At 45.2% G+C, this 20,909-nt stretch overlaps 4 protein-coding genes across 5 annotated transcripts; 2 read left to right on the plus strand and 2 right to left on the minus strand.

The window, feature by feature from the left end:
• Positions 1 to 247: 247 nt before the first annotated feature.
• On the minus strand, positions 248 to 5,945 carry YIPF1 (Yip1 domain family member 1). 2 transcript variants are annotated; one of them, XM_039711687.1, is made up of 9 exons: positions 5,727 to 5,943; positions 4,929 to 5,092; positions 4,236 to 4,316; positions 4,045 to 4,132; positions 3,804 to 3,920; positions 3,031 to 3,197; positions 2,340 to 2,522; positions 1,424 to 1,518; positions 248 to 456 (listed from the first exon to the last, which is right to left on the minus strand). In XM_039711687.1, the coding sequence occupies exons 1-8, from the start codon at positions 5,755 to 5,757 to the stop codon at positions 1,429 to 1,431; spliced, it is 921 nt and encodes a 306-aa protein (XP_039567621.1). In that variant the 5' UTR covers positions 5,758 to 5,943; the 3' UTR covers positions 248 to 456; positions 1,424 to 1,428. The 2 variants fall into 2 exon arrangements, with proteins under 2 accessions (XP_039567621.1, XP_039567622.1); XM_039711688.1 differs by having other exon boundaries at positions 400 to 456; positions 4,929 to 5,062; positions 5,727 to 5,945.
• A 1,112-nt stretch (positions 5,946 to 7,057) lies between these two features.
• On the plus strand, positions 7,058 to 12,225 carry DIO1 (iodothyronine deiodinase 1). The gene is made up of 5 exons (XM_039711353.1): positions 7,058 to 7,431; positions 9,010 to 9,153; positions 10,202 to 10,401; positions 10,882 to 12,042; positions 12,146 to 12,225. Exons 1-4 carry the CDS (start codon positions 7,101 to 7,103, stop codon positions 10,945 to 10,947), a joined length of 741 nt encoding a protein of 246 aa, XP_039567287.1. The 5' UTR covers positions 7,058 to 7,100; the 3' UTR covers positions 10,948 to 12,042; positions 12,146 to 12,225.
• Positions 12,119 to 14,437, minus strand: HSPB11 (heat shock protein family B (small) member 11). Its single transcript, XM_039711356.1, has 5 exons — positions 14,306 to 14,437; positions 13,794 to 13,900; positions 13,410 to 13,478; positions 12,807 to 12,850; positions 12,119 to 12,343 (listed from the first exon to the last, which is right to left on the minus strand). The coding sequence occupies exons 1-5, from the start codon at positions 14,401 to 14,403 to the stop codon at positions 12,236 to 12,238; spliced, it is 426 nt and encodes a 141-aa protein (XP_039567290.1). The 5' UTR covers positions 14,404 to 14,437; the 3' UTR covers positions 12,119 to 12,235.
• On the plus strand, positions 14,425 to 20,875 carry LRRC42 (leucine rich repeat containing 42). Its single transcript, XM_039711352.1, has 8 exons — positions 14,425 to 14,496; positions 15,319 to 15,806; positions 17,873 to 18,004; positions 19,035 to 19,153; positions 19,515 to 19,603; positions 19,685 to 19,798; positions 19,951 to 20,035; positions 20,398 to 20,875. The coding sequence occupies exons 2-8, from the start codon at positions 15,334 to 15,336 to the stop codon at positions 20,652 to 20,654; spliced, it is 1,269 nt and encodes a 422-aa protein (XP_039567286.1). The 5' UTR covers positions 14,425 to 14,496; positions 15,319 to 15,333; the 3' UTR covers positions 20,655 to 20,875.
• Positions 20,876 to 20,909: the final 34 nt, after the last annotated feature.

Raw genomic sequence — 20,909 nt, forward strand, 5'->3', positions numbered from 1 at the left:
TCTCACATCGCCTTCAGACGGCTTTATTCGGAGGCAAAACAGTGGGGCGAGTACAGAATTAAAGAAAAACGAAACAAATTCCCCCCCAAAAGCGAAAACAAAACATAAAGTAATCCCAACCAAACAAAAAACCCCTTTCTGTTCCAGACTGGGATCGATGGTTCACTCTCCTCCTGGAGCATGGAGATGTCCATGGGACACCACTGTCTGTCCTGCTCAAAACGCATCCCGTGTCTGAAAACAAAACATAAAGTAATCCCAAACAAACAAAAACAACCCCTTTCTGTTCCAGACTGGGATCGATGGTTCACTCTCCTCCTGGAGCATGGAGATGTCCATGGGACACCACTGTCTGTCCTGCTCAAAACGCATCCCGTGTCCTTGACGTTTCCAGGGTCTTCAGTGAAAAAATAATCTAAAGTAGAACTACTGTATAGATGGAGATGGTGCTGCCATCTGAAAGAAACAAATAAATATTGGTGACTATTTCAGCTCCTCACAGAGAACGCAACAGGGCACTTAAATAGACATATTTAAGTCTCAATACTAAAATCCATTACTGTCATACTGATTCTTATTAGGCATCTGGAATGAAAAAACTGATTTTGCAAGAGGAAAAGCCACTAAAATTGACTTGCATGATTGGATTGTGCAATTTTTATGAGTCTTTTGCTAGACACATTTGGGTATTTTTTGTATTATTTATTTTAAATCTAATATAGCTTCTCTTCAGCAAACACCCTGATTTTCACAAGCACACTTGTGGCTGGTGTACTTGGGAGTGGCCTGGCCCTTACATGTCTATTAGCCTGTTCCTGGACCTCCTCCACAGAATTACCCAACAGAATTCAAACGTCATCTGCTGCTGGCAGCAGCCCTGGATGCCAGGAAGCAAATGCCCAAGCTGTCCCAGAGAAGGAATGCAGTGCAGAGGGATGGATGGCTCAGGCTCTGAGTCAGCCCTGCCAGAGCCTCCACAGATGTCCCCACAGGGCTGCTGCTCTGAAACACTGTCCCAAACATCAAGGGGAAAAACCCAATCTGCTTTTTATACTGAAAGAAAAACTGGAGTGTAACAGTTTATTGCTTAAGTTTCACTTGGGCAGAATAAATTCAAATAAATGGTTTTGGGTTTTTGTAAGGGAATGGCCTCTGGGACTGAGTGTATTATTTATTTTAATATGAGTTTCTTTGCCAAGAGCAAACCTCAAATAAAACAATATATCCATTCCTCAGAGTCTTTTCAGTTTTTACATCTGTATTTAAAACAACTGAAACAAAGTTAATAAATGTTATTTATATATAGACCCCATTTAGCAAAATTAGTCTGTTAAACCCCTTTCCATTCAACCATAGTGATGGGGAAAAGTTTCAGGATGTCTGTGATGACTGCAGAAAAAGGAAGTTTAGACTGGGTTCTCACCTTATTTAGTGACTCTTTGTTACTACTGTTGTTCCATTGTGAGCAGGGACAATAGGTGCAGGAAAATCCAGTTCAGGGGCATCAAAAAAGTATGCCTACATTATCAGAGAAAAAAAATATTTAGAGAGAAACATACAGTGCTGTCTCATCCCAGCTCTTTCTTTCCACACCCACCAAACCCAGGTACAAACACAGCACTGAAATGGCAAATTTGAATCTTTCTCTGTTTTTATCAGGTTACAAATGGTCAGTTAAAATGGTGCTCTGAAATGTACTTTAAAATTTAAACTGTTAGCAGCCAAGGTCTTTGGAAAAGACCTGTACTGGAAAGGGTTGGATTGCAGATCCAGGGAGAGCTGTGTTTTGCTGTCACCTCCCTGCACTCTGAGCTGTGGGGAATCAGATCCATCTACTCTGGAAGCTGTGGAAACTGAGGCCTGGCTGATCCTTCTACCCACTGCAATAAGGAAACAAATAACTGAAGTGCTCATTGTGTATTTCAGTGGCCTCAGGGTCTTCTGTTTTCTAACATTTATTGTGTATGAAAACATAAACCTGCTAAAACTCCTAGGCACACACTTTATATTGAACATTTTAAAGGACTAAGCACAGTACTCATTGGAATAAAGTGCAACTGGATACTATGAAGATTAAGGCTTTGCTGGTACTATGATGAATTTCAGGTAAATTGGACTTGATGCTGATGGAGATATTCTATGACCCCACAACTGATTATTGAATTTATTACCAGCACTGTCAGGGTCACACTGGCATCAATTTTTGCTATGTTTAAAACAACCGCAATTTTTACGCTGAAGGTTTTCCTGTGACCAGCCAATCCTTCCCTCCCTGTCCCGTAACATCCCACCTATCCCAGGCAATAAGAGATGAAGGAAAAGGAACGGCAGTGTCCCACCAAACACCCAACAGCCAGCAGGGCGTGCAGCAGCAGGATGGTGGCCACGGTGGCCACCGCGACGCGGCGGCTGTCGTCGCGCACCGCGGGCCAGAAGGTCATCACCAGCACGGAGCCCGAGAGGCACAGCGAGAACACCACCAGCACCCAGCGCACCACCTTCTGGGGGATGATCCACAAGATCTGCAAAAGGCAGGAAAAGGCCTGGCCTGCAGAAGGCTGTGTGTTCTGTGACGTGGCGTCGCCTCCGTTTGCGCGCAAATGAAGTCGCGCCTAAATGTGACGCGTCTCTTGTTGGGGGAAAGAGTAAGAGCAGTGATGAGCTGTACTCCCAGACACAAGGGGGAATCCCAAGTTATGCCACTCCCTCCAAGGCCTGTTCCCAGCCAGGGAAATTGTCCTTGGAGCCATCAGCAGTGCAGTCCTGCACAGCTATCTGTTCCCTGGGGACACAAACGTCCTGAGGCTGCCTGCCAGGCTCACCAGCAGCACCTTGCTTGGTTTTGCTGCCTCTGGGGAAATGACGTGTCCTGGGCTTTTCCAGCACCCAAAAGACATCTTTACACTAGACAAGCTTCAAGAAAAAGAGCAAAAGGTTCTCCCAGTCTCTAAAATTTCAACAAATATCAACAATATTACAAGAAACAGCAAATCTTCTCAGGAAGGACACGTGAGAGGGAGCCGTACGTACCGCTGTGGGAATGTAGACGAAGAGGGAGTAGCCATACACACACACTATCTCCAGGAACGAGTAGGAGACAATGTTCATGACTTTACTGTTCCTCCACATCAGGAATCCCCAGAGAGCAAGAGGAACAAGCCAAGCGTATGCATAAATTGTTGTAGCTGCTATGGACACTGGAAACACAACAAAGGGTTTCATGTCATGCTTTGAATCCTGCCAGAATCAAAGGTGTAGAAGCATTCAGCATGAAAATTAGAAAGCTACCTGTGAAGATACTTCCAAAAGATGAAGGCTGAATTATTAATAAACTGAGAACTTTGCATTTGTATCTAGTTTACACCCAGTACTCTGCCAGCACTTCAAGTACGTGGTATCAGTGACAATGTGATCTGGTAATTTTCTGCCTGAGGCCTGCAGGTTCCTGGGAGGACACAGATGCAGGAAGGCCCCCACCAAAGCACCACAGTGCCCAGTGCTGGGCTTTCACTCTCTGTACAAGGAGACATCCACTAAGGCTAGAAAATAACTAATTACTCCTGCTTGCTCTTCTAAAACCCTGAAACTACTTTATGCTCTGAAGAAACAGGGTTCTGCCAGTCACAGCCCATGTTAAGGGCTTATTTCACATGTCTAAAAATTTAAAAACAGCAATCAATCAAAAAACTTGTGCTAAATCAAAGCCTTGACCTCGTTTTATATTACTTCATTTGCACATTTAAAAAAAGACAAAAAGAACAACCCACCAACCAAAAAAACTCCACAAATGACTACTTACAAACCTTTTCTAAACTCAGGCACGTAGTGGTACGTTGGTTTTCCCAGATGGATAAAGAAATTTGAGAGATTGCCACTAACAGCAATGGTGAACACGAGTGTAGCACATATCCAAAATGGACCTTAAAAGGAAACAAAAATCAATAGCACCTCCTCTGCTGTCTTGCTTTCTAGGCCAGGAAGTCAAATGTAATACAGACTCAAAATATTCAGCACAGCAAGTAACTTCTCCCACCTCACACCTACCATAAAGGTCAGGATTGCTGCGGATGTACAGCCTTACAAAGTTCTTCCCAGGCACTGGGAACACTGACCCTTTGATTCTGTCCAGGACCTATGAAACACAAGGATCTGTCTGACTGACAGTGCAAGGAAAAAAACCTCAGTGGATAAGGCATAATTCAGGCAGCAGCTCTCCTCTGGAGCAGAGTATTAACCTGGTATGTGTCCACATCGAAGAAGGTCTGGTAGTACTCAAAAGTCCAGAAAGGGGCACTTTTCTTCTGTCCTGCAAGCAGCTGGATGGTGGGAAAGGCAACATGGAAAGTGTTACAAGCACACAATTTATGCATTACTAGCTCATTTACACAGCAGTCACATGATTTTGGTTCCCAAACTGAAAACAAACCTAACAGGGTAGGATTATGTAATGGTTTCCCTCCTCCCCTCCAACAGCTGTTGACAGCCAGCCTCTTATCTCCCTGCAGGCAGAACCAGGGCCTGAGGTTGTAAAGAGCAGCCTGCTGCTACCTGCTGCCACATCACCTGGAGCACACACCCTCACCACCATGACAAGTTCCTTCTGCTGTCAGGACCACAGAACGGCCTGTGATTGAAGGGACCTTAAAGATCATCTCACTCCACCCCCTGCCATGGGCAGGGACACTTTCCACTGTCCCACGTGCTCCAAGCCTGGCCTTGAACACTTCCAGGTGCAGCCACAGCTTCTCTGGACACCCTGTGCCAGCACCTCACCACCCTCACAAGAGAGAATTGCTTTCTATAACCAATCTAAACCTCTTCTCTTTTAGTCTGGATCCATTCCCCCTTGTCCTGTTCCCTACATGCTCTTGTAGGAAGTCCCTCTCCATCTTTCCCACATGCTTTCACCATCAGAGTGAGAGCATTACCTCTGTTTTATCGGAGTCATCAGTGCCCAGTAACTCATCATCCTCCTCCCTCCCTGGCTCTGGCAGGTGGCTGTGCTGATTCTTGGGGATTTCGACTGGCTCATCGATGCTTATGGTGGTGGCATCAGGATTTGCTGCAAGCAAATTAGCTGCATCATCAAATTCTGCAAATAAGTACATTAAAAGACAGGCAATGATCAAGACACTAAAATTTTTGTTCTCGTGGCTCAAACAAACACATAAAAACCCTGAGACAGAATAACCACTAGCTTAGGCATGCTGGGTACGATCTGTTGCCTAAAGTCCAAACTGACACGGATCAAGCTGAACATTCAGTCAGCAGATAAAGTGTGAGCCTGCTTTTCCTCCAATCTGCCTGCAGGATGTGACACTGGCACGGCTGGAGCCTGCCTTGCCAACGGCCCCGACCCCAGGCCAGGTCTCTGCAAGGAGAAATGGGTACTTTTAATGTTCTCCAAAAAAAACTGACGTAAAAATTTTAATGAAGAACCAAGGAAGTCTGAACCCGGGGCCTGTTGCAACTTACACAGCGCTCTGCCCCCTTCCAGCTGTCACTTGCTGCCACACAGGATTTCTGCCCGCGATTTCCGTCAACACCGGTTACATTTTTTATCTCGCCAGCAGCACAATTCCATCTCAGAGAACTCAGAACACCTGACCCCGCAAACAAAACTCCCGGGACGTTTTTACTCCGCGACCGCTCAGAAACGCTCGCAGAGCCTGCGGGGCCTGCCGGCCCCCCCAGCCCCGCGCCCGCACCTCCGACCTCGCCTTTACCCTGGAATTTGAGGTCGTCCGCCGACGCCATTCATCCGCCTGGATGGGGATCAGCTCCCCGGGCTCGACGCTCCTGCAAGAGGACGGGGCAGCGCTGTGCCGGCGCTGCTGTGCCCCGCAGCCCCGGGCCGGGCCCCGCTCCTCGGCACCGCCACGGGCCCGCCGCCGCTCCGCTCCCTTAAAGGCGCCGCCGCCGCCGCGCCGCCGCAGCCAATCAGCGGCGCCGCCGGGCCCCTCTGCCCCCTCCCCTCGGGGAGTAACTGCCCCCTCGGCGACGTGCCCGGCACCGACCAATCAGAGCCCGCGCGGCGCTTCCGCGTGCGCGCCCGCCCGCCCCCTTAAAGGGCCCGCGGCAGCCCGGGTGTGGCGGCTGTCTGTGAGGGATCACGCGCTTGTACATCTGCTACAGACGTACACTGCGTGTTTTGGTAACTGAGAGCCTTACCAGACAAACACAGAACAGTTTAGGCTGGAAGGGACATTAAAGCTCCTCTCAGTTCAGCTCCTTGCCGTGGCAGGGACGCCTCCCACAGAACGGGTTGGTCCCTGTCCAGCCTGGCCTTGCACACTTCCAGGGATCCAGGAGCAGCTGCGGCTTCTCTGGGCACCCTGTGCCAGCGCCTCACCTCCCTCACAGGAGAGAATGTCTTCTTCATACCTACTCTAAACCTGCCCTCTGTCGGTTTGCAGCCGTTCCCCCTTGTCCCGTCACTGCCGGCCCTTGTCAATGGCCTCTGTCCATCTGTCCTGTCACCTTTCAGGTGCTGGAAGGACACAGTTAGGTCACCACAAATTGTTCAGCCTTCTCTGCACCAGGCTGAGCAATCCCAACTCTCCCAGCCCTTTCTCACAGCATCTCTCTGATCTCTGTCACTCCAACAGATCCATGTCCTTCCTTTGCTGGGGACCAGCTGGATATTATATATACTGGAGTATATATAGAGATTTATTTTTTTTAATCCTTCAGCCCCAAAATGCCAAGCCTGGAGTGCAGGAGAGCCCCAGAACAGAAAGAACAGGGCACTGTTTGCACAGCACCTGCATCACCCCAACTCAAGCATCATCATCACCTCAGTCTTTACTCCGGGATTCAGGGAGAACAGCCTGGTGCAGCTGCCCTCATCTGTAAAGCACAGACCACATCTGTGGATAAGCCTCACAGCTCTGCAGCGAGCACCACAGCCCCACCCTGGCTGCCCTTGGTGCTGCTGATGGGATCCTTGCTCGCCCAGGGGCTGAAGGGCAGGGACAGGGACAGCAAGGCAAGGCACAAACTCAATCAAACACGTGAATGTTTTCCCTCCCCCTCACCCTCTACCTTTGCCCCTGCCTCGTACATTGTCCCACTGCGAGCAGCCAGACCTCTCCAGCACCATGTCGGGCATCAGGGTACTGCTGCAGAAAACCCTCATCCTTCTGCAGGTTATCCTCTCTGTTGTTGTGGGCAAAACGCTGATGATACTGTTCCCCAACGCCATGAAGAGATACATCCTGAAGATGGGCGAAAAGAGCAGAATGAACAGGAACCCAAGGTTCACCTATGAAAACTGGGGCCCGACTTTTTTCAGCTTCAAGTATTTGCAGTTTGTGCTGAAGGTGAAGTGGAAGAGGCTGGAGGATGCAGCCTACGAGGGACAGCCTGCTCCCAACACTCCCGTGGTCACCCTCGGCGGGGAAGTTTGTCACCTCCTGGATTTCGTGAGAGGTCAGTAATTGAGTCAGTGATTGCTGAGAGCACAAATGAGGAGATGCTGCTGAGGGAGCAGGGACAGGCACCTGGCACTGGAGTGCATCATGTGCACACCACCAGCACTCACCTGCTGGAGAAGGTGCAGCACATCTACTCCAGCTGCTTCTTGATTGTCAAAAATAACCTGCATTTATCACCCTGTCTATGCTATCCCTTCACATCACTCAGCTTTTGCAAGAGCTGGCTTTGCCTTACTTTTTGCTGAAAGCCAAGGTAATAATTTGTTTTAGGGAGAGATGCAGCTTTTGCAAGAGCTGGCTCTGCCTGGAAACACTTTTTGCTGAAAGCCAAGGTAATAATTTGTTTTAGGGACAGAAGGTCCAGAACGGAAAGGTGTGCAATGATTCCTGAGTGTTGGCTGTCGTTCCCTGTCCATACAGAAAATTCCACACCAGCTCCCTTAGCTAGCCTAAAGCCTAGAAAGCACACAGTGGGTTTTTCCAGATCTAAAGTGGCTGGGAATAAAGCAGAAGTAGCTGCTTTGTACTTTGTCCGCTGCCTCCCACTGAGATCTCAGCAGAATGTGGAATTAATCATTAAGCTGCAGCCTCCATCCCCACGGGAGGGATTACATCCTTCTCTCACTCTGCATCCCTAATTATATATAGATATTTATGTAGAAAATGGGCTGCAAATTTGAAGAAGAGATACACAGTATCTACAGGAAGGTACCACTGTTATTTAATTCTTTAGGATGTGGATCTATGTTAGCAGCAGCTTTTAAGTTAAGCCATGCCAGAAAGGTCTTGGACAAATTTAATGGAATTCAGCATAACCAGACTAAAAGAGGTGATTAAAAATTCTGCAAGCTCTCTTAAATCAAGGCCTTGCTAACAGATGCCAACATAAACACAATACTGTGTTAATTTGTAAGCAACTGCAGATACTTTTGCCAGTGTAAGGTTAGTTTAATAATAATATATAACCAGAGTTCTGTTTGGACAGGAAATTGCAGAAATATATTGAAAGCATGAAAGCCTGTGATGCATGACTGAAAATTCTGCAGTTTCCCCTCAGCTCAGCTTGAACTGACACATCTAAAAAAATCTGGACATGAAAAGGCACTGGGACTCTGTCCTCAATGCCCACCCCTGAACCACTGTCCCTGGATAACCTTGCAGAAGGCCATGTTTAATATTTTTGAAGTTGCTCCATACTAAGGATCTCAGGGAGGCTGAGATGCCCATTTTGGATCAGTATCCTATCCCAAAAATGTTGGTAACTTGCTAATTGGCTCCTGTGATGAGGAAAAGAGAAGCTGTGTGACTGCAGGGTGCCTCCTGCCTGCACTGGGCAGGGTTCCCTCAGGTGAACTCCTTGCTGGATGCAGCACAGACAGAGCCAGGCTAGGAAAAACACCTTTATGCCTGCTTTGCAGAAATGCAGAGGTTCTGCTGATTTTACTGACCTAGGAGAAGTTTATGAAGTCACTTAGTGTTGTCCAGGAATCCCTGCACCAGAGGCTCAGTTCAGTGTATTTAATTTTATCCTTCCTCCCTTAATTTAATCACAAAACTTTTTTTTTTTCCCCAGAAAACCGACCTTTAATCCTGAACTTTGGAAGCTGCACCTGACCTTCATTTATGCTGAAATTTGATGAGTTCAACAAGCTTATCAAAGATTTCAGCTCAATAGCAGATTTCCTTATCATCTACATTGAGGAAGCTCATGCAGTAGGTACAGTACCAACACCACAGTCATGCCAACCACAGCTTCCAATGTGTCATCCTTTAGGGAAAAAAAAGTGTGCTAGCAAAGGAGGGGGCTGCAAGCAGCACAGAAATCTTCAAATCAAGTGGCAACACCAAATCCAGGCACCAGTTTGTGTCCCTAATTCTCATAAGATTCTACTGACACTTCTGACTTTACCCTGAGTTACTCATTTGAAGGACACAGCTGTATCTTTTAACAATTGCCTCTCAATGTTAGTACAGTTCCTTTTGGAAAGAGGAAGAAAAGACATTTCATAGAACAAAAGTTAAGTGTACAATATATTATGTGTTAACAGAAAAAAAAAAAGTTTTTAAAATTTTCTAAGAACAGGATGCAGACTGCAATTTGAAAAAATTTAGCAAGCAAACAAACCACACTTGTTTATCTACACTGGATTCTAAGTAACACATTGGCACTGGTTTTATCCCAGGATTAAATGTTTTTCTAAACCCTAACATTCATAGTTTTCTAGCAATATGTCATTATCAGCAACTGAGAATCAGATAATGACTAAGTCAGCCATCAAACCCTTTTTCTAGTTTGTACTTTACTGGGAAGAGTTGTGTGCAAATATTTGTTTGCATAGTTCTGATAAACAAAGGCGTGGCCTGGCTCACATTTCACTTCTCACAGACCTGTAATTTTGGTTTATAGGCTTAATGAGTACAAGCAAGCAAAACGAACAACACTGACAAACCTTACCCAGTACAAGTTCCCCACCTGGTGTCTTGCTAGGGTCGATCTATGTGGGAAAATTCCAGCTAAAATCCATCAAATATTTCTGAATTCAGGGCAGTTTGATGAGGGGAAAAAAACAGACCTTGGGACCACTTATTGGAAAGCTCTAGTACTGCCATAATTTGAGGGGGGTTATCATTTCATGGCAAGTTTTGATGTTACGAATAAATGCAAGATACTTTTAACCTAGTTTTGGGATATGACACACAGTACATGTCCACCCTTGCACCTATTCAAAACCTTCACTGCTAAATCCCTCCCTCATTTGTTTTAGATGGATGGGCTTTTAAAAACAACATAATTATTAAAAATCACAGAAGCCTTGAAGATCGAAAAATCGCAGCACAAATTCTTCAGAAAAATCACCCTCTGTGTCCAGTGGTTTTAGACACTATGGAAAACCTGAGCAGCTCCAAATACGCCGCGCTGCCAGAGCGACTCTACATGCTTCAGGGAGGGAAGGTCATCTACAAGGTAAAGAATATCAGCACCAATGAGCACAGTGTACAGAGACCTTGAAAATTCAAGGTTACTTGAGACTGCTTTACATTTAACAGTCAGGATTGCTTTCTGTTTGAGGGCTAAACATTTCACAATACCCCGTAAATGTGGAGAGAAATGAAAATGCAGCAAAACCAGTCTGGGCCTTTATAACGTACATATTTGATGTACACCTCAGTCCTGCTCAAATATTTATCTTTTGGCTCACTAGTAACCCGAGGTACGTCTAAGCTGTGAAATCCAGGAACAGTTCCCTCCTCCAGGATGCAGACATTGGCTCTGTCCCAGTGACACAGCAGGGTGTAACCAGTGTGTAACCATCTCCCAGGGATGGTTGCAGTGGAAAGGGAGCCCAAGGCACACCTGCCCACAGTTCTGGTGCAGCTGCTGTGCTCTGAATGATTTTTGCTCTGTCTGCTTGAGCATCACTGTGTCATTTTATTGCCTTTGCAGGGAGGAGTGGGGCCTTGGAATTACCACCCTCAGGAAATACGTGCCATCCTGGAAAAACTGAAATAGAAGAAGAGGACTTTGAAGCAAAAACTTTAAGATAAAGAAGTGCAAAAATAATTTGTCACAGACCTAAGCCTAAGGAACAAAACCAGAATTTAAAAACAGCCATAGAGTGAAGAAAAGAAGCATGTTGTATATGCATGTAAGGAGCATCTGGAATGAGGCTCATTATGTTTGTCTAGCTTTCAGGTGCCATCCCTACAACACCAACTTCTGCTCTGTAGTAACTGACTACTCTTATACCACATGCAGTAATGTGGGAGCTGGATCCATTGAGCTCTGGATACCAACATTTACACTTGTATTAATTTATCTGCAGGATAAACTTCAGGGTGGTGACATTTGCAAGAGTCCACTAGCATGCAAAGCAACAGATTTCACGTTATTATAAACATTGCACTTGTATTTATAAAATGTTCCCTTTCAGTGACTTCAGGAGGCTTCTGAGCAAGACAATCTCTGTCAACATCTGTTTCCATGAGTATTTGTTATGATGGTCCCAGCCTAAAGCACTGGCGGCTGTGACCTGATTCTAGAAAATATTTATAGAAACAAGGGATTGCTCTACAATTATTAAAAGTCTATCAAAACACTTCATCTGGCTTCAGATTATTTCCCTTCCTGCCCTGCCTCTCCCTCTCAGCTTATTTCTAAGCATTAGCAGACATTTATATTCATTCTAATAATCTCTGAGTTTGAGTTGATCAGAAATGTACCAACTTAAGGACGTTTGAAGAACTTGTTTGACAGTAGGAAGTAATACATCCCACTTAAGTAGCTCACACTTTTTTTCTATTTAACTCAGAGTAAAAGGGAAACATTTTATAGGAAATTGAGTTTTAATTAATGTATTATGCAAGCCTGATATAAATATACTACCTTAAATGGACTCAGTTATGTTCGGGTCTTCTAGGCTGACAGTTTAGGTTACAAAATGAAAAAGCTGTTACTACAATTAATAACTGTACTGTGTTGTGGTTGAACTTGATCATCTTAAAAGTCTTTTCCAACCTAAATGATTCTATATTCTCCTATTCCATACATTAAATCAGTAGGGAATACATACCACTTCCATACCTTCAAAAACCACTTTAATACAAGGTTACAACCTAAATGATTCAATATTCTCCTGTTCTATTCCATACATGAAACCAGCAGGGAGTAAACACCATATCCATACCTTCAAAAACCACTTTAATACAAGGTTCTAATAATAAACATTCTCTGCAGTGCAGCTATCAAAATGTAACTTCCTTATAAAAAAATAAAGTGGAGGCCCAAATTTAAGCTGGGCTCAAGTGTTCTCTGCTGTGCCCTCTGCCATCACCCGGTGCACTGACACAAAATGATCAAAGGCAGATTTGATGATGAAACGCAAGTAAGTGGCTTGGAACTCAGGAAGCTGCAGGAGAAATAAAAATAATGTTATTGCATTCTCTGTAGTAACAAAACTACCCAACCACATTTGCAGAAGTTTGTTAAACCACAAGGATCTGGATCTTTCAGTGTCCGTTTTTTGAACTGCACATAAATCAAGTTCTTTGACCTGCAGCTCAAGAAAATCCCATCACCTCTTGAATTCTGCAGCCTTCAAGGCAGCAACTGAAGGAGGGAAGATTGCCACACTTCTGGAAAGGGCCCTTGCACCTCGTTAGGAGCACTAGGCAGGTGCAATTTCATAGCATAATCTACAGAGGAGCAGCTGGGAAGTGCAATTTCACACCACAATCTACAAATTCCTCTCTTTAACACCAACTGAGCAATAACTGTAAATAAGGACATGTTTGGTTTTTTTATGGTTTCTTCCCATTTAGTCCAGACATCCCACTTCGTGAATGCTACTGATGTACACTGTAAATACTCACTGGAAATTCTTCCATTTGGAGCTGTCCTTCTCTGTGCTGCAAATCTAGAAAAGATATTTCAAGGTAAATAATGAAGAATAATGTGCAATGCACATTATTCACTTCACTCCAGTGAAGTTTTCACTGGACTCAGAGTTCAAGTGAGTTTAAGGACAATGAATTTACACTGCATATAGATATTGTTCTTTTTTAATTTTACAGGTGATTTAAGAGAATACTTTTTTGCAATATCCCAGTGTGTGTGTATATATATCCCACTCATTACAGTGTTAAAAAAAGTCACCCAAGAGGCACTAAAAAAAGCCAATCCCCAAGCCAAACAATGCAGGAAATGGCACTCTATTATACTATGTAAGCCTGTTTTTAATTTTTGGAACATAAAGTGCACAAGTAGTGCTTTTAGCCCTTATACAGCATTTTACTCTCCAAACTGCTGCAGAGACCAGCAGTGTTAACAAAATTCACTTAAACGTGACTGTTACATTAATGTCTAATAAAACAATCATCATGCCACGCTTTACTCAACAAATAGATGAGGGGTTACAGGGATTCACTGAAAAACACCAACATTGCTCCCAAAAAACCCCACAAACTCAGTCTTACCTTTTTCAACACACTGTTCAAAACCCACAGGGTCTTTAGATGTGCTTCTTTCAATCCTTAAGGTCCGCACTAAAATATACATCAATTCAAAATATCAACACAAGTTCTGATTCTTTACTGATACTGACATTTATTCATCACTTTACAACCACAAAACACTTTCAGAGCATTAACTAATTTATTTTTTTCTCTAAACTGTGGGGATTGTGGATATGAAGGACGATAGCTTTGTGGAAATGAATCTTTATGCAAAATTAAATCTTTATGTAAAGTTAAATGTTTATGAATCTCTTAAAAGTGGCTACATACAGACTAGGATACTACCGTGGGAACTTTTATTAAGGCATATAGCACGTATTACCTACTGCAAGACACAAGTCTTACCCAAATAACACTGGATGGCCACTTTGCTGATTTTTACACATTTGGGAAAACCAATAATCAGTTCCTGGGGGAACATGCCTGTCGTCGTCCAAAACGTTTTGGAACTTCTGTAGAGAGAACAGGACAAAACCTGTTAACCGCGGCTTTCCATCTGTAACCATCTCGTATGAAATTTATCACAGAAATATACAGAGGGGAAAGGAAGGGGGGAAAGCGGAGGGAAAGAGGGGTGGAAAAAGAAGGGGTGGAAAAACTGGGACAGTGAGGAAGGGATGGAGACGGATGAAAAGGAGGGGAAAGAGGGGGAATGGACGGGAGGCATTTTTATTTGGGGTACTTTAATCAGCTCCCTGTGGGCATTCACACCGCGCCGGGCAGGCTCTGTGCCCACACGGAGCGCGCAATGGCGGCGGGCCCGAGCAGCTCCGGCGTGAGGGGAAGGGCCGAGCCCCGCCAGCCCGGCGGGCTCCGTGCGGCCGGAGCCGCTCCCGCCGCCCCCGCCCGGCCCTCACCCGTCCGCCACGTTCTCGGCGGGGTGCTCGGCATCGCTGGACGTGGCCAGCACCAGCGCGGCCCCCGCCGAGCTCCGGCACCAGTCGGTGGCTTTCATCCCGCACCGCGGGGCTGCCGCTCCCGGGCGACGCCGGCAGGGCGGGAGCGCCGAGCCCCGGCCCGGCTGACGGCGCGGCCCCTCCCGGGGCAGGTAGGTGCGGGCCGGGGGGATCGGGGAACGAGCGGGATTCTGACCTCCCTGCCTGGGCGGGGACCTTTCCCCTGTGCCCCTTCCCCTTGTGCCCCTTCCTCTGGCGCCCCTCGGGGCTGTCCCCGCTCACGGCGCGTTCACCCCCGGGCACGACCCGATCCCTTCACAGACCCTTCCAGCGTAGCCCCTGACCCCTCTCCGCGGCGGACCCGATCCCTTCGCACCCTCCTCCCCATCCCCGCCGGTACCCCCCTCGGGCAGGGCCCGGTCTCCTCCCGCCCCGCCGGAGCCGATGGCCAGCCCCCCGGCCGGGCGGGGAGAGGATCCCGTCCCGTCCCTGCCCCTCGCCATGGCGCTCTGGGCTCTCTGCCCCCCGCCAGGACCTCGCTCAGAGCCCCCCGGCAGTGGCTGGGTGAGGGCACCGGGAGATGCCCACCCTGCCCGGGAGGGAGGTTCCAGCAGGCTCCATTGCCCAGCTGCAGTCAGACGTGTGCCCTCCTCTTCCTCCTCCTTCTCCTGCTCCTGCAGCAGAGCCAGGCCTGGTTGTGGGGGCACTTCCCAGTCAACCCCAGCCCCTCTCCTGCTGCCCCTATCTCCATCCCGGCCTGGGATCCATCCTGGGTGTCTCAGCCAGCCCGGGGTCCAGCTCCCACTCGCATGGAATGTGTGGCAGGCAGCTCACACCCCTGCTCCACACAGCCTGCCCTCCTTGCTACGTGGCCATGCTCAGGGCTCTAAGGGGAGCTGCCAGCTTTGGGAGCTTCCCTGGGTCATGTTTTCCTCTGTGGCTGTTCTTCACCTGTCTGTGATTTGTTTTTGCAGAGCTGGTCGAGGGGAATGTCGTACTGTCTCCACTCAGAAAGCCATTTGGATACTGGGCCAATATACGTGCGTGAAAATGGGAAGCTGCACGTGGTAAATCGGGGTGCAGGCGGCGTACAGAATGTCACTCCCAAAGCAAGACCTTTTAGTCTGTTTTCCAGAACTTTTTCAGTGGAGCTTTGCATGAACAGGGAGGATGATAGGGCAAGGAGGCAGAGGACTGATCATTTCATCTTCACATACACCAAGGAGGGGAACCTCCGCTACTCGGCCAAGTCCCTCTTCAGCCTCGTGCTGGGTTACATTTCTGACAATGTAGATCACATTGACTCGTTGATTGGTTTCCCAGAGCAGATTGCTGAAAAGCTCTTTTCAGCAGCAGAAGCAAGACAAAAGTTCACAGAGCCAGTGACAGGACTGAGAGCTCTGCAGAAGTTCACTGAAGCCTACGGCAGCTTGGTGCTGTGCTCGCTGTGCTTGCGGAACAGGTAAGAGTGTCCCCTGACAAATCTTGTCATCTGCTAACACGCTTCAAGCTTCCCCTAAATTAAATTAAATTAAAATACATTTTGGGCTTATAACACCACCTAATTTTAATGAAATGCCCTGGGCCTTATCTGATTCTTGTGCTTGCTGCCTTTTGTCCCATCCCTTTCCTACAAGTGCAGCTGTAGGTTTCATTTTAAGATACAAATCATAACAGAGGTAACAGACTACATCTGTTTTAAGCAACAGGGGATCTTATGTGGAGGGTTAAACCTGCAACTATTTTTAACAATAATAATCAGCACTTCTGTGGAAATCCATGTGCTTAGTGCCTTCTCAGGCATTTCATGGGATGTTTCTGTAACTGCTGTTTAAAAGCTTTTCAACACACTTAGCTGACTGTACAGATAAAATACACCCTTGCAAATTGTTTGGGCTTACTAACTATGAGCTTGCTGTCAGGTCTCATTTTGGGGGCTCAGCAGAAGATACAGACTTAGGGGTAAGTTTCAGGCCTTGAAATCAGGCAGGTTTTACCTTAATTTTTTGTTGTTGCCACTCCCATATTGACTGTACTTTAACAAGGTCCTGGTTACAGCCCAGCAGTAGTTTCTCCATCTTCAACTGAAAAAGTCTTGCCAAGTTTAAAACTGGATTATGTTTTTAAAGCCTTGCTCCTACTGAAGTCTTTCCCAGTAACAGAACCCTTCTCTTCCATCTCTACACTCAAAAAAGGGATGGTTTATCAGTTTAAAATCAAAGTACTGGCATATTCATCTGAAGTGCCAAGGGTGTTCTGAGCACAGTAGGAATGTTTGAGTAGAAGTCAGTTATCCTTTGTTTTATCCTTTAAACCTACTCCCCTTTTATCTCTAGCACAGATAATTTTATGGGTTTAATTTAGAAATTAAGCTACTTCTGGCATCTTTTGCCATGACAGAAAGCTGAGTTAAGTATCAAGTCTTTGAAATCAGGAAGTAAGGCATTAAGGCATTTTCTGATGAATTTTATTTCTAAAAGAGCCCTCTCTAGAACCCCCCATAGCTAATAATCTCTCCCAAGAACTGGCTTATGCTCTGACTGTATGTTGTGCTTTTTGCAGAGCCAAATTGCTCAGGCAAGGGGTGTGAGGTGTTGGTTTGGTGGGTAAAATTGCACTGGGAGGATATTAAGCTCCTCTTATTTGCATGGCCAAAGAGGTGTTCCTGGAGGGATCTAATGAATAATCACCCCCAGTTGATGCAGTGAAGATGCTGACCTCAGGGTGTGTCTTGCCACGGGGGATATGAGGTAAATTCAGGAGAGATCAGTGAGTTTGGAGCTTGTCTTGCCACAGAGACAGCAAGAGGTGACTGCAGGGGAGGTGTTGAGGGCTACGTGCTCATTACTGCATACTCATGCCTGCCATTCTTCAGTGGTTTGTTCCCATCTCTGAGCCTCCTACTGAATGGCTCCAGCACAGATGTTTGCGTGGCTGCTGAGTGAATCAGAGCAGGGAACCAGCACAGCTAAAAAAAACCCCACTGAGTAACTGCTGCCCAGGGTGTAGCCACAGCTCTGGCCAGTCCTGCACTTCTACCCTAGTCAAGCATTTTATTGACATAGATAAAAAGTAAAATTTTGCCACTGACAAGCTATCCTGTCCTTTTAAAATCCATGTTTGAGGTGGATTTTAAACCTGGGTGAATGTGGGTTTGTCTATACCCTTCCTAGACACTGAGGAAGAGCAGTTTGTGAAGCTGACTTATTTGCATTCTCCTGAAATAATACAGCAATAATCTGTAAAGAAGCTCCTAATAGCAATATTTGCAAGTTGAAGTCTTGTTAGTCCAATATTTTGCATCAAATCTAAGCCATGACAGGCATTTAAGGAGAAAACTGGGAATTCAGACATGTTGTGTGCCAGCTGCACAGAAAGAGGTACTTAGTGCAGCTGGGTAATTTCTGTCAATTTTCACATAGGTACTTAGCAGAAACAAGTGCACTGTGCTTATGACACTTAGGGATGTAGGCACCTTACATGCCTGAGCACTGGGGTTTTTTTTTTTAATTTTTTTTGGCTTTGCAGATACCTGGTTATCTCTGAAAAGCTTGAAGAAATTAAGTCTTTCCGGGAGCTGACGTGTTTGGATCTCTCCTGCTGTAAACTTGGAGATGAACACGAGCTGCTGGAACACCTCACCAAAGAGGCCCTGTCTAGGTACCAATTTCTTGAGCTAAAAATGACACTTTCTTTTCCTACCACTAAGCAGTTCAAAGAATCAGACTGAGACTTTAAAGGGAAGTTTCACAGGCTGCAGTGCATGAGGTTGAAGATTTTGGTTACTCATCAAACATGTTCTGTAGGTAAACAGAATACAGAATTCATTGTACACAAAGCACATACTAAATCATAAAAAGTACTAAAAATAGGCAAGATAATTTACTGTCTCATTATTTATACCAACTTTTTACCCAGACAATTTTCATTGTCTGGGTAAAAAATGCATCTTCAACATTTGGAACAGTTTTACATTTCCCATTTTTAAGGGGGAACTTTGTCAGCATAATTCTTACCCAAACTAGTGTTCTACATGAAGATTTCTGCAAGCAGAAGGTTGATTATTTGGTTAGTTAACATCTCAAAACAGTAAATTTTGTAATTTTGTTTGGTACCAAAAAATGACAAGTAGATACTTCTGGAAGCATTAGGTAAGCTAATTAAGGATATTATGTTGCTGTAAGATTTTGGTGCATTTTGCATCAAGGTTTTCTCTTGAAGTGCTCTGAAGAGAGCGCTTCAATGTGATGTTTTTTCCTGAGTTTTGTTAATCAATGTTATAAGACCTCATTATTTTCTTAAAATCATTGCTTATGATCACTTATCAAATCCACCCTCTCAGTTTGCCAAGCATTTTTTTAGTTTTGAGTGCATTTCAGTTTGGCAGCCTTAGTATAAAGAAGTTTAGTGTATAAAGAAGCTTATTGTCCCTGTTGGCAAATGTTTGGCTCTAGGATCAGTTTGTCACTGGAGCTGTGGGAATAGCTGCTCCAGTAGTGCTTCTGTTGAGCTAGCAGAGAAATACAAAGATATTTGTTACTCCTGCTAACCCAGCCTCCTTCCTCGCTGCTTTTTACAGTGAGCCTGGAGGGCTTGGCACAGGACAACCCTTCTGACACAGAGTTTTAGGGCATTTTGCAAAACTCTCAGGAATAATGACCATAAACTCCATGTTTGTATCTGTTGCCAGTGTGAAGAGGCTCCTCCTGAAGGACAACTCCCTGTCGGATGCCGGCCTGCGCAGGATGACCGCGCCCGTCCGCGTGCTGAAAAAGGGGCTTGACAATCTGCTGGTGCTGGACTTGTCCTGTAAGTGCTCCCTGGTCCCATGACAGAAAGAACCTGTGTCCCTCCTGATAAAGAATTTATCCTCCTTAGCACTGAAGGAACACAATTAATTTGTTGATTGCCCTGAGCCAAGTGCTCAACCCCAGATTTGACCAGCAGCCTCCCAGAAGGCACAGGGCAGACCTGAGGTCTCAGGCATTTGCTACTTACATAAGTATTTTTAGTAGTTTGAGAATTGCTATTGTAAATATTTATATTTCAACAATTAGAGGGGGAAAGTCAGTCTTGTTCAAGTATTAGCTTTTAGAACAAATAATTCCTTGGTATTTTGATAATCTTTTTCCACATCATGCAACTTAATTAATTTTACTTGGCCTTACAGGTAACCCTAAAATCACAGATGTGGGAATTGGATACCTTCTTTCTTTCAAGAAATTGAATTGTTTGGACATTTCTGGGACAGGTCTAAAGGTAAAAATCATCAGAAAAAGTTTACTGGACAAGTGTAATAAAATTCTTGCCCTCTGACTGCTTTATGTCCCTTTTTCCCAGGATGTTGATGCTGTCATAAAGCGACTTCAAATGCAGATAGGCCTGGTTCACTCAAAAGTGCCTCTGAAAGAATTTGATCACAGTAACTGCAAAACAGAGGGATGGGCAGAGCAGGTAAGGGGGGTTTAAACCTGTTTACTCTCTAAAAATTTGCCTTACAGAATACAAAATCGTTGAATAGGAAAGAACAAGGGATGGAGTTGCTTCCAATGATATTTCTGTAAATTTTACAAGACACATTTTAACTGCTTCATTTGTTCTTTCAGACAGTTCTGCAGTGGGAGCAGGCAGTTATGGAGGCCATGAAGCCCCAGGACAACCTGAGATCCAGAGTAGCAGCTCTTCGCTTCTGTACGTAACTGCACAGACAACACAGAGTTGATTTATTTTCTTTTCTGCAGGGATTATTCCCATACTTTTTGGGGTTATAGTAAAATAGCATCTCAGATTTACAATTTCAGCCCTTTGTGTAACTGCATTACAATGTACTTGAGTTTTTTAATTTGTTAGACTCCTGGATAATTCCAGTACAGCACATATAACAACTGAGTTTTTTCCTTAATATTCTGAGTCCAAAATATAAATGATTTTTTTTTCTTGTACACATTTCCAAGTTGGCTTGGCCATAACAGTTTGTACCACAAAGTTATGCATTTTACAGCATAATTCTGTTTTTCCCTAAATCAATCTAAACTTGATATTTTTGCTTGTAGATGGCAAGACACACAGAATAGAGGAAGTAGTCAAATGCACACTGGTGGAACCAGAAACTAAAGCATCTGGAAACTTGCAGTTTTATAAGGAAAACGTTGAAAATTGCCATTTACCTTTGAAAAAGGAGGTTGCAGGCAGCCATGAATTAAAGAACAATAAAAAAAGAGCTTTGGCTGAACAGGAGAGAGAAAGGACTTCCAAACAGAAGCATCTGTGCCTCACTGTGGAGGACTGGGATTTGTTAAATACCTACTGAGTCAGAAAGAAGTGGGTCTTTTGTTTGTTGTTCTCTTGCTGATGACAGGATTTGGACACACTGAGAGGGAGTGACAAAGTGCTGTTAAATCTGGTTGCTGTGACATGCCTGTGGGGTAACCTGTGCTGGGGGAGGGATAGAGACAAGAAGGTTGGTAATGCTACTGTATATTTTCAATACATAATAATTTTTTCAAATAAAGTTTTTGTTGTCATCCTTAACTAGCTCTTCTGCTGAAGGTGTTTTTCACCAAAT

The sequence above is a fragment of the Passer montanus genome, unplaced genomic scaffold, assembly GCF_014805655.1.
Source record: "Passer montanus isolate IOZ18808 unplaced genomic scaffold, ASM1480565v1 scaffold25, whole genome shotgun sequence".
Classification (NCBI taxonomy): domain Eukaryota; kingdom Metazoa; phylum Chordata; class Aves; order Passeriformes; family Passeridae; genus Passer; species Passer montanus.

Excerpts from the sequence above, each read along its gene's own strand:
- YIPF1 (XM_039711687.1), bottom strand. The coding sequence starts at position 5,757 with ATGGCGTCGGCGGACGACCTCAAATTCCAGG. Across the intron at positions 4,133-4,235 it reads TCGATGTGGACACATACCAG|GTCCTGGACAGAATCAAAGG; the intron begins GTTAATACTCTG and ends TGTGTTTCATAG. Across the intron at positions 2,523-3,030 it reads TCGTCTACATTCCCACAGCG|ATCTTGTGGATCATCCCCCA; the intron begins GTACGTACGGCT and ends TGCCTTTTGCAG.
- HSPB11 (XM_039711356.1), bottom strand. The coding sequence starts at position 14,403 with ATGAAAGCCACCGACTGGTGCCGGAGCTCGGCGGGGGCCGCGCTGGTG. Across the intron at positions 13,901-14,305 it reads GCCGAGAACGTGGCGGACGG|AAGTTCCAAAACGTTTTGGA; the intron begins GTGAGGGCCGGG and ends TTCTCTCTACAG. Across the intron at positions 12,344-12,806 it reads TCCAAATGGAAGAATTTCCA|CTTCCTGAGTTCCAAGCCAC; the intron begins GTGAGTATTTAC and ends TTTCTCCTGCAG.
- LRRC42 (XM_039711352.1), top strand. The coding sequence starts at position 15,334 with ATGTCGTACTGTCTCCACTCAGAAAGCCATTTGGATACTGGGCCAATA. Across the intron at positions 18,005-19,034 it reads ACCAAAGAGGCCCTGTCTAG|TGTGAAGAGGCTCCTCCTGA; the intron begins GTACCAATTTCT and ends ATCTGTTGCCAG. Across the intron at positions 19,604-19,684 it reads TTTCTGGGACAGGTCTAAAG|GATGTTGATGCTGTCATAAA; the intron begins GTAAAAATCATC and ends CCTTTTTCCCAG.